This window comes from Arachis duranensis, chromosome 4 (genome assembly GCF_000817695.3).
Source record: "Arachis duranensis cultivar V14167 chromosome 4, aradu.V14167.gnm2.J7QH, whole genome shotgun sequence".
Taxonomy (NCBI): domain Eukaryota; kingdom Viridiplantae; phylum Streptophyta; class Magnoliopsida; order Fabales; family Fabaceae; genus Arachis; species Arachis duranensis.
The window spans coordinates 102,684,220-102,696,718 of NC_029775.3; the positions used below are offsets into that span (position 1 = coordinate 102,684,220).

At 33.6% G+C, this 12,499-nt stretch overlaps 1 protein-coding gene across 1 annotated transcript; it reads right to left on the reverse strand.

Moving 5' to 3' along the window:
- Nucleotides 1-6,300: 6,300 nt before the first annotated feature.
- Nucleotides 6,301-7,615, reverse strand: LOC110280551 (uncharacterized). The gene is made up of 4 exons (XM_021141634.1): nucleotides 7,302-7,615; nucleotides 6,914-7,096; nucleotides 6,809-6,848; nucleotides 6,301-6,672 (listed from the first exon to the last, which is right to left on the reverse strand). The coding sequence occupies exons 1-4, from the start codon at nucleotides 7,613-7,615 to the stop codon at nucleotides 6,301-6,303; spliced, it is 909 nt and encodes a 302-aa protein (XP_020997293.1).
- Between the last annotated feature and the right edge of the window lie 4,884 nt (nucleotides 7,616-12,499).

Sequence of the window (12,499 nt, forward strand, 5' to 3'; positions counted from 1 at the left end):
CACTGAGAGGATGGGAGGTAGCCACTGACAACGGTGAAACCCTTGCTTAAGCTTGCCATGGAAAGGAGTAAGAAGGATTGGATGAAGACAGTAGGAAAGCAGAGAGACGAAAGGGACTAGCATCTTCATACGCTTATCTGAAATTCCTACCAATGAATTACATAAGTATCTCTATCTTTATCTTTATGCTTTATTCGTATATCACCCATATCTATTTGAGTTTGCCTGACTGAGATTTACAAGGTGACCATAGCTTGCTTCATACCAACAATCTCTGTGGGATCGACCCTTACTCGCGTAAGGTTTATTACTTGGACGACCCAGTACACTTGCTGGTTAGTTGTGCGAAGTTGTGTTTATGCCATGGTATTGAACACCAAGTTTTTGGTTTCATCACCGGGAATTATTTGAGTTGTGAAAAGTATTGATCACAATTTCGCATACCAGTATCATAAAGCTTCCGGGATCTTTAAGCTTTTCTAGTAAGCTTTTGAGAGTGACTACAATGCATTCTTCAGTGAGGTAAACTTTTTCAGTTTCTCTCCAATCTTTCTTATGACTTAAGATCTCTTTCATGAACTTAGCATAAGAGGGTATTTGCTCAAGTGCCTCTGCAAACGGAATCTTTATTTCAAGAGTTCTGAGATAGTCTGCAAAGCGGGCAAATTGCTTATCCTGTTCCGCTTGGCAGAGTTTCTGAGGATAAGGTATTTTGGCTTTGTATTCCTCAACCTTCGTTGCTACAGGTTTATTGCCTATAGATGTGGGTTGAGAAGCCTTTTTAGAGGGGTTGCTATCAGCACTTATATGTGTCTGATCTCCCACTGGCGTTTGAATGCCAGGGGTGGAAGCTGGAGTGGCGTTAGACGCCAACTCCTTACCTGTTTCTGGCGTCTGAACGCCAGAATTGAGCTTTCTTTGGGTGTTCAACGCCAGCTTTCCACCCTTTTCTGGCGTTTGAGCGCCAGAATTATTCCTCTCTGGGCTCTTACTGTCCTCAGAGGGATTTTGGGTAGCAGTTTGTTTATTTCTTGGCTTCCTGCTGCCTTGAAGTGAGGTATTTAATGGTTTCCTACTTCTTAATTGAACTGCTTGGCACTCTTCTGTTATTTGTTTTGATAACTGCTGTTCGGTTTGCTTCAACTGCACTTCCATATTCATATTAGCCATTCTTGTGTCTTGTAGTATCTCCTTGAATTCGGCTGGCTGTTTTGTTAGAAAATCTAATTGCTGATTGAATTCAGTAACTTGTTCTGCAGGACTGAGTTCAGCAGTTATTGTTTTAGCCTCTTCTTTCATGGAAGGTTCATTGCTTAGGTACAGATGCTGATTTCTGGCAACTGTATCAATGAGCTCTTGAGCTTCTTCAATTGTCTTTCTCATGTGGATAGATCCACCAGCTGAGTGGTCTAGAGAAATCTGAGCTTTCTCTGTAAGCCCATAATAGAAGATGTCTAACTGCACCCACTCTGAAAACATTTCAGATGGGCATTTTCTTAGCATCTCTCTGTATCTCTCCCAGGCATTATAAAGGGATTCATTATCTCCTTGTTTAAAGCCTTGGATGCTCAGCCTTAGCTGTGTCATCTGTTTTGGAGGGAAATATTGATTCAGGAATTTTTCTAACAGCTGTTTCCATGTCCTTATGCTAGCCTTAGGTTGGTTATTTAACCACTTCTTAGCTTGGTCTTTTACAGCAAATAGAAATAGTAACAATCTGTAGACATCCTGATCTACTTCCTTATCATGTATTGTGTTAGCAATTTGTAAAAACTGTGCCAGAAACTCTATAGGTTCTTCTTGTGGAAGACCGCAATACTGGCAACTTTACTGCACCATGATAATGAGCTGAGAATTCAACTCAAAATTACTAACTCCGATGGAGGGTATATAGATACTACTCCTATATGAAGCAGTAGTGGGGTTAGCATATGACTCCAGAGTCCTTCTGGACTGTTCATTTCCACTTAGGTCCATGATGGAGAAAGAGAGATGACCTGGATTTATTATATTTATTTTATTATTATAAAGGAAATTTCAAATTAATAAAATAAAATAAAATAAAAACTAAAATAAAAATAAAAATAAAAGTTTGAAAATATTTTATGAAGATTTTCGAAAAAGTGAGGAGAGAGAAAGTGGTTAGGAAGTTTTGAAAAAGATATGATTTAAAAAAAACTTGAAAACTAAGATATGATAAGATAAAATTTTGAAATTGAAATCTGAATTTTTATGAAAAGTTTCGAAAAAATTGTTTAAAAGCAGTTAGAAAAAATAATTTTTTTATTTTTGATTTTTGAATTTTATTATGAAAGAGAAAAACACACAAAAGACACAAGACTTAAAATTTTTAAATCCAATGCTCCTTGTTTTTAAAAATTTTGGAGGGAAAACACCAAAGCACACCCAACTTAAAAATTTTAAGATCAAAGCACAAAGAAGACTCAAAAACACCTTGAAGACTCACAAGAACAACAAGAACAAAAGATAGAACACCAAACTTAAAATTTTTAGAAAACCACAATAAAATTTTCGAAAATTAAAGAAAAATTAACAAGAGAACACCAAACTTAAAGTTTGGCACAAGATTTAATTAAAGAAAAACTATTTTTGAAAAAGATTTTAAAAAGAAAAACTCAAAGAGGCAACAATTCCCAAGAAAATAGACACATTTAACAAATGCAAGGATTAAACAGATAAAAACTATTTTTTTGATGACAAAAACACAAAGGACACCAAACTTAAAACATGCAACTAGACTTAATGAAAAACTAACAATTAATAAACAAAAATAATATTTTTGAAGAAAAATTTTTTAAAAAGGAATAATAAAAGATGCAATTCTAGTTACTCTAAACCAAAAAGACAAATTTTTCCTAATCTAAGTAACAAGATAAACCGTCAGTTGTTCAAACTCGAACAATCCCCGGCAACGGCACCAAAAACTTGGTGCACGAAAATTACACTCACACTATGTAATTCCGTACAACTAGCCAGCAAGTTCACTGGGTCGTCCAAGTAATACCTTACGTGAATAAGGGTCGATCCCACGGAGATTGCCAGCTTGAAGCAAGCTATGGTTATCTTATTATTCTTAGTCAGGATACCAATAGGGTTCTTTAGTTTCCAATTGTAAAAAGTGAAAGAGCATGAAACGAGTAATTGTTACGCAGTAATGGAGAATGTGTTGGAGTTTTGGAGATGCTTTGTCTTCTGAATCTCTACTTTTTCTCTGTCTTCTTCTTCACGCACGCAAGGTTCCTTCTATGGAAAGCTATGTGTTGGTGGATCACCGTTGTCAATGGCTATCATCCGTCCTCTCAGTGAAAATGGTTCAAATGCGCTGTCACCGCACGGCTAATTATTTGTCGGTTCTCGATCATGTCAGAATAGGATCCATTAATCCTTTTGCGTCTGTCACTACGCCCAACACTCGTGAGTTTGAAGCTCGTCACAGTCATTCAATCCCTGAATCCTACTCGGAATACCACAGACAAGGTTTAGACTTTCCGAATTCTCAAGAATGCTGCCAATGGATTCTAGCTTATACCATGAAGATTCTGATTAAGGAATCTAAGAGATACTCATTCAATCTAATGTAGAATGGAGGTGGTTGTCAAGCACGCGTTCATAGGTTGAGAATGGTGATGAGTGTCACAGATCATCACCTTCTTCATATTGAAGTGCGAATGAACATCATAGATAGAAACAAGCGTGTTTGAATAGAAAACAGAAATAGTTGCATTAATTCATCGAGACGCTGCAGAGCTCCTCACCCCCAACAATGGAGTTTAGAGACTCATGCCGTCAAAGAGTACAAAGTTCAGATCTAAAAATGTCATGAGATACAAAATAAGTCTCTAAAAGTTGTTTAAATACTAAACTAGTAACCTAGGTTTACAGAAAATGAGTAAACTAAGATAGATAGTGCAAAAATTCACTTCTGGGGCCCACTTGGTGTGTGCTGGGGCTGAGGCTTGAGCTTTTCACGTGCCTGGGCTGTTTCTGGAGTTAAACGTCAGGTTGTAACCTGTTTCTGGCATTTAACTCCAACTTGCAACCTGTTTCTGGCGTTCAACGCCAGAATGTAACATGGAACTGACGTTAAATGCCAGTTTACGTTGTTTATCTTCTGGAAAAGTATGGACTATTATATATTGCTGGAAAGCCCTGGATGTCTACTTTCTAATACAATTAAAAGCGTGCCAATTGGACTCCTATAGCTCTAAAAAATCCATTCCGAGTGCAGGGAGGTCAGAATCAAACAACATTAGCAGTCCTTTTTCAGCATGAATCAGATTTTTGCTCAGCTCCCTCAATTCCAGCCAGAAAATATCTGAAATCAAATAAAAACATAAAAACTCATAGTAAATTTCAGAAATATTAATTTTGCCTAAAAACTAATAAAAATATACTAAAAACTAATTAAAACATACTAAAAACTACATGAAATTACCCCCAAAAAGCGTATAAAATATCCACTCATCAGTAGCTTTGACCTAATTCATCTCTGCATGCCACTACTTCTAACAAAATTTTAACTCAACGCACGAATATATATATAACTGCCTTTTTCATGTGGATTTTTTCTTTCTCGAATTTTCTCAGCATTTTTTGCGTCTCTACGTTCTGTTCTATCTATGTGTTCTTTGCATTTCTCTTCCTTCTTTATATTCTCTTCACTCTCTGCGTTCTCTTCATTCAAGTTCAATGCTCGTTTATCTAATTTGAGGATTTGGATCAAGGTTTTTAAATCAAGCTGTGAAATTAGGTTTGAACAGGTATTTCGTTATCGAAGATATGAATGATTCAAGTTCAAACTATCAATTGAACCAGAGGATTATTGTTTTGAATCAAATCAAATGGCTGAGGTGTGGTTCGATTCTAGTTAATGTAGTTCGTTAGTAGTTTATGATTCTATAGGTGAATAATGTTATTTTTGGCTTTGAAAATTGTTGTTTGTGGTTGATAGTTTGAATTGAATATAATGTAAGAGTTCTGAATCTGAATTATTATTATTATTATGATGAATCTGTTCCATTCTCCTTTCGGTGTATTTCTATTTATAAATTGGTGTATTTTGGTAATCTTTCGGTGTATTTTTAGGGTCAAACTTTCAATTGAACTAGGCTGAAATGTATTATTATTTTGAATCGAATCAAGTGGAGGTGTGGTTTGAATCTAGTTAATATAGTTTGTTAGTTGTTTTTGATTCTGTAGTTGAATAATTTTATTTTTTCTAAAAATTGTTGTTCATGGTTGATAATTTGAATTTGAATGTTATGTACGAGTTCTGAATCTGATTTTATTATTTTGATGAATTTGTTTTGTTCAAAGTTTGGTGTATTTTAGATTCTAGTATGGTGTATTTTGGAACGACTTCGGTATATTTTTAGTTTCTGTATGATGTTGATGAGTAGCTTGTTCCAAAAATTGGGATGACTTTTAACATGCTTGAAGAAGCTGAAAAATTCTACAAAGATTATTTTAAACTTGCAGGTTTTTTTACGAAAATTCGGAACACAAATAAAAAGGAAAATGAAATTAAGAACCAATTGATAGGGGTGGCAGTGGGGCGGGTAGTAGCGGGTTTTTGCCCTACTCGACCCCGCTCCGCCCTCCTTTGACTCTATTACTACCCGCCCCACCCTTACCCGAGGATAGTAGGTTGTTCTACCCTAACCCGCCTCGCTCCTATAAACATTTAATTTTTACATATTTATATATAAATTAAGATAAAAATTTAAAATTCATACCTAAATAAAATACAAACATAAGATTAATACAATGTCAAATAACTTAAAATTTAAAAAGTTAATGTTTGATCACTACAAATTTAGCACCATAATAAAAATATTACATCATTAAATATAAGAGTATTCAATCCTTATTCTTGATCACTTTCCACATCATCATCATTAAAGGTTTGGAGGTCAAGATCAAGGTAACGAAAATCGAGATTTTACGTAAAATCGGAAAGATAATTAAAAATCGTAGAGTGTAAAATCGTAAAATGGAATGTAAGATTTTACTAAAGATATAAATTTATCAATATCAATTATAAGAGCAATAAAATATGATAAAATTAAGTAATTTAAATAAAAAATGAGAATTTAAATTTGACAAAAGTATCATAAATAATAACATGATGATAAAATAAAGCGAAAGTAGCATAAATATATAACAAAATGCAACATTTGTAAAGTTCAAAGATAACAATATAAACTAGCCACAAGGCTAATATGCAACATCACAAATATAAAATAGATAACATAATATCATACTAAAAAAATATAAAGACTAGAACAATTCATTAACATTATGATCATCATGTTCTCCAATATTTTGATTTTCATTAAGAGAAAAATTGAGAAGCTCATTGAAAGCATCAACATCAAGAAGAGGAATCTCCAAATCAATCAAAGGACTCCCATCTTTACCTTCATCTTCTTGAGGGGCTAAGTTTACATCATTTTGTGTGTCAAACTCCTCCAAATTTTTCATTATATTTTTATCTTCCACAATCCATTCTACATCTGAATCTAAGTCTTCAAGACTATAGTCAGCATTGTTTCTTGATGGCTTCTTCCTTGCCAATCTTGAATCGGTCATCACAAAAACAATGTCATTCATAGTGCTTGTCTTCAAACGATTTCTCCTTTTCGTGTGAACCTAATAATACCAAAATTTATGAGTATTTATTTAAAATAAATACACATGCTAATTAGAAAATAATAGAATTGAATACTTAACTAATTCTATAATTTTAAAAATAAATCCCTAAACTAGTATCAAATTAAAAGTTTACCATCTCAAAAGCACTCCAATTGCGGTCACATTCCGATGAACTACAAGTCAAGCTCAAGACACAGATAGCAAAATTTCTGGATGTTCATCCCTATAAGAATCTCACCATTGTAAAGGGGTTTTGGTTTTGAAAGCATTCTTGGCTACATCTCTACCCAAAAATTTAGCCTTACCCTTGAAATCTTCAAGTTGACTATCAATAATTGTAATGAGTGCAGAATCTCCCACAAGTATATCCAAACAATCATAAAGTCCTTTCTTAACACCATACTCAACCTTAAAATTAGGACTATAATGAATTTGTGGATTCAAATAATAGCCTGCAGCATGCAAAGGCTTAAAGAGTTGCTTGTCTCATCTTGCATCAATAATATCCCACAAAGGCTTATAACTAAAAAGAACATAGAAATAGTGAATTAGACAATTACCTAATTAGTAAATAATTAAATGGTAATATTGAAAGAAAAATATTTACTTATTACTAGTTTTATTACCTTGCTTTAACACTTTGAAAAGCATTTTTAATCTTTTCTTTAGTACGATCAATTTCAGAATACATGTATCCCATAGCTGATTTTTCCTCTGAATCCACTATACGGAGCACGTGAAGAAGAGCATAAGCACCTCTCAAGCAATCGATAATGTTTTTCCAAAACGTTTTACCCAAAACAATATTTTCAATGTTTTTCCCATCCCTTGTCTTTGAACACTTGCTTGCCTTCCACTTATCCGAGATGAACATTCTAATTATTGAATTCTTTTTCTCATTAAGACTACCCAAAGTAAGGTAAAAAGGAGCGATTGTCATGCCTTTTTGTAGTTAGCTGCATTATTAGTTACAACTTGAACCACATTCTCTTCTCCCACTTCCTCTACAACTTCATCAATCATCTTGAATATCTTTTCAGCTATTTTGCATATATCAGAAGTATTAATGAATTTCAAGAAAATAATTCCCTTAGGACTATTCACAAGAAAGTTAAGAATAGTTCTCCTTCTTTTATCCATCCAACCATCTGTCATAATAGTTCATCCAGTTTTCTTCCATTCAACTTTATGTTCTTCTAATGTTAGTTTGGTTGACTCTACCTTTTTCTTCAATAATTTTCCTCTTAACTCATCATAAGAGGGTGGCTTGAATCATAATCCATGGCGGGCAACCTTCTCAAACATGCTATGATATTCTTCAGACCTTGCAACATTAAAAGGAATAGCATTATTGTAGATGAACGAAGCAATTTCATCACATGCCTCTTCCCTTAAACCCTTCTAAAAAATAGAGTTGATTGTTGTTTGAGTGCTCACACCCTTTTTCTTGAAGAGATTTGTTGGTGTCTCTATTTCTTTTCCCTTTCTCTTCTCACTAACTAAAGCATCCCCTTCTTCTTCTACTCCTTCATCTTTACTTTGTATCTTTTTCTCAAAGTCTCTTGTCTTCTTAACCAATTTTTTTTTTGCAAACCAACAACAATATCAAACATCTCCTTTTTAACATCATTAGAAACACCCATACAAGGTTCAACATCTTTTTTGTTTCTGTCAAATAATGTTTCAACCTATACACTCCTCCTGTCACCACCTTATCACAATACTTGCATTTTATTTTCTTGGCATCTCCATCAATAGAAATCCCATGCTTCCAAGCTTCGTCACTCCTATTTTCTAGAGTATTTTTAGCAATATTCTCGGATGCACCACCACAAACAGTTTTAGTCCAGTATTATTTCCACCATTATTCGCATTTGATGCCATTTTAAACCTAAATAAATAGAAGTAAACAATTAATCCCTTAAAACTAAACTATGATTTTTGAAGTGAGAATACTATTTTTATGAAGGAGGGGCTTAAAGCCGCAAATATAGTAGTAATAAACAAATAATTCAGTACATTAATAAAATTTGAACAACTTGATATACAGTAAACTAATGAACGCATTATCAAGTGAAAATATTTAAATATTAGTATATTACTATCAATAATGCAACAAATTCACTTGTTGAACAGATCATGAACGTGAACCCCAAAATATTTGTTTCATCCGTGCCTAGCTAGCTAGCATCAAAGAGAAAATAAAATCATACTGAACATTACCAAAGGTATGAACGTGTCCCTTGTAACATAAATTCCTACCCATACTCTCAAACACATCAATTGGAGCAACACATTACCAATTACAGCACGAGAGCTAAATATGCTAAATATTACTACACAAAGGCTTATATGAATGTCGAATAGTGTCACTAATTTCATTAAATAGTTAACAACCTTTAACAAGATGGAGTTATAAATTTTCTTCTAAACCAAACTTATATACAAAAACATATATATCTACTAATGCTAGTCAATTGAACAAATAAACATACATGCCACTATTATTTAAATAATAACATAAATGATCTTTATTTTAATTAATAACTTTGTTCTATTATCTACTATCTAATAATATAGTTGTTATAAGAAACTCCAATTTGATGTCATCAAGTTCACAATTCAAAGTAGATTATATTACTTATTTGATTTGTAGTAGCAAGCTTAAATTCTATTTTAATTATTTGAGAAGCTTACTGATAAACCCCATTTGTAGGGTTTATCTTGTAGTGATTTTTGGGAATTTTATCACATTTTACCCATATTTATTCAACGAAATAGTATAGTTTTGTATATTCTCCTTTAATTGTGCTTGAATATGAAAACATGCTTTTTAGGTCTTAAAATAGCTAAATTTAATTCACCTTGATTCTATTGGATGCCTTGATATGTTTGTTAAGTGATTTCAGATTTAGGAGGCAAAGATTGGATCAAGGAAATGCAGAAAAAGCATGTAGAAATGGAGAACTCATGAAGAAATGAAAGAATCGCAAAAGCTGTCAAGCCGACCTCTTTGTACTTAATTGATCATAACTTGAGCTACAGAGGTCCAAATGATGCGGTTTTAGTTGGGTTGGAAAGCTAACATCAAGGGCTTCAAAACGATATAAGATTTGCCATAGTTTCATCATGCATAGGGGCGCGCACGCGCACAGTACACAGACGCGCTGATGGTGGCACATGACCCACTTAATGCAATAAGTGGCCAGCGATTTTAGAAGCCTTGTGGGCCCAATCCAACTCATTTCTGATGCTATTTAAGCCAAGGATTGAAGAAGAATCAACATACTTTTTGACCATTAGTCATAGTTTAGTTTTAGAAGTAGTTTCTAGAGAGAGAAGCTCTCACTTCTCTCTAGGATTAGGATTAGGATTAGGTTTAGTTCTTAGATCTAGATTTTAATTCATCTTCTTCTACTTCTATCTTCTCAATTCCTTATTGTTACATTCATTCTTCTTCCATTCTTTTGTTGTAATTTCCTTTATGTTGTTCTTATACTTTATTGTAGATCTACTATTGTTCCTTCCATTTTCTTTCAATTCAATAAGAGGTAATTCATAATAATTGTTCTTCTTTGCTTTTCTATTGTTGATCTCTTGCCTTTGTAGTTAAATCTCTCTTTAATTCTTGCAATTTATGTTGTTTACTTTTATTGCCTTTTATGTGTTTGTTGAAAATGCCTCTTCTAGATATAGTATAGATTTTGTTCCTCTTGGCCTAGGTAGAGTAATTAGTGACACTTGAGTTATCTAATTCCTTTGTTGATTGGTAATTGGAGAGATTGCTAATTGGTTTGGAGTGCACTAAAGCTATTCTTTCCTTGGGAGTTGGCTAGGACTTGTGGCTCAAGTCAATTCATCCACTTGACTTTCCTTTATTTAGTAAGGGTTAACTAAGTGGTAGCAATGAACAATTCTCATCACAATTGAGAAGGATAACTAGGATAAGACTTCTAATTTTCACACCTTGCCAAGAGCCTTTTATAGTTGTTAGTTTATTTTCATTGCCATTTACTTTTCATGCTTCTTATCCAAAACCCCAAAACACATTTCTAACTAATAACAAGGCACTTTATTGTAATTCCTAGGGAGAACAACCCGAGGTTTGAATACTTCAGTTATTAATTTTAGGGGTTTGTTACTTGTGACAAACAATCTTTTGTATGAAAGGATTATTGTTGGTTTAGAAACTATACTTGTAACGAGAATTCATTTGTGAAATTCTAAACTGTCAAAAATCCAATCATCACTTACCTCAGAGTCTTTAAATTTGAGAATTAAGAACCTGAGATACTTCACTGGATTTAGTAACTTTGAGAAAAAGCAGCTGCAAGCCTGTAATCCTTTTCACATATCCACAAAGTGATATTAGCAACAATGTTTTTCATAATTAAAAACAAAAAGCAAATAAAATTGATACCACAATTCTTATTCATATCCAATAACAACTAAATTGAAGTATTGAAATTAAATAGAGCATATCGTTAAAACTTAAAATAAAGTATTAAACATTCATAAGTAAAGTATATAAACGAATATATAATTAACTATGTTACTATGTAATGTAAGAATTTAGGCTTTATCCTGTAGCAATTGAAATATATTGTAAATCATGTTGCTTGTATGCGAAGTTTGTATTCGTAGGTTTTGATGAATGACAAACCAACAAACGACATGAAAGGCAAACCAACAAACAACTTGAATGAACAAGCATGTTGAAAGATCAACCAACATTCAACGTTGAGGAATGAAGAGTTGAAAGCAACACAACAACAACAAGAAACTCAAGTCCACAACATTTGAAGACGAGTATAGTGTCTTAGGACTTAGGTAACTTCTTGTTAAGAACCAATTGCTAAATCTCTCAACACACACTCAGAAAATGTTTTGATGCACATCTTGCAATTTGATGCTAGCCAAATGGTTTAAAACTTGTTTTCAAAGGTACAAAAGCATAGGAATTGACTCCAACAAGTTTGAGATCAATCCTAAGTATTTTAAAGTGATTTTAAGCCATTCTTTAAGGTTTGCATCGATGCACACTCATCTTGCATCGATGCAAAGCATGCGACGACCTGTTGAATCGATGCAAAGATGTTTGCATCGATGCAACCTAGATGAAAATTCAAATTTCAGCTTCAAAGACACATTTGCATCGATGCAAAGTGTTATGCATCGATGCAAATAATTCAAAAACATAAAAAACGGCTAGTTTTGACAAAAAGGCTCCATCCCATTAACTCCCCAATGTTTCTAAGGTTTGGGGAGTCTATAAATAGATGGATTGAAGCCTTATTTCAGTGACTTGATTGGTATACTAAGTACTCAAGGCAAATCTTAGAGAAGGTATCTCTAAGTGGAGTGGGTTAGTATACGAGTGGTGATCATATACCGTGAGGTGTTAGAAACTAAGGACTCGGATTGTAAAAGGTTTTGCGCGAGCACCTTGAAGCTTGGCAATAGTGGAACTTCTCAATTGCGATTGAGAAAGAAAGTGGACGTAGGACAAGGATTGTGCCGAACCACTCTAAATAGCGTTTGCATCTCTCCAAACTCATCTCTTCAATATTATTGTCTTTTACCTTTGAGCAAATAAATTGTGATCGAAAAGTAGCTTCGTAAGTACTTAAGGAGTAGCTTAAGTCCGATTGGTGAAAAGCTTGATCAATTTATTTGAGTTGGTGTCTATTGGAAAGTAAAAGCTCCTTATAAATGCTTAGCAATTGAGTTAAGCTCTTGAAAAAATACTAGTACAATAACACTTTTGTATATTGTCTTTAACTTTCGCAAAAAGATTCATTGTTGTTGCAATACTCAATTCACC

Excerpts from the sequence above, each read along its gene's own strand:
- LOC110280551 (XM_021141634.1), bottom strand. The coding sequence starts at position 7,615 with ATGACAATCGCTCCTTTTTACCTTACTTTGGGTAGTCTTAATGAGAAA. Across the intron at positions 7,097-7,301 it reads TTTCAAAGTGTTAAAGCAAG|TCCTAATTTTAAGGTTGAGT; the intron begins GTAATAAAACTA and ends AATTCATTATAG. Across the intron at positions 6,673-6,808 it reads ATTGGAGTGCTTTTGAGATG|GTTCACACGAAAAGGAGAAA; the intron begins GTAAACTTTTAA and ends TGGTATTATTAG.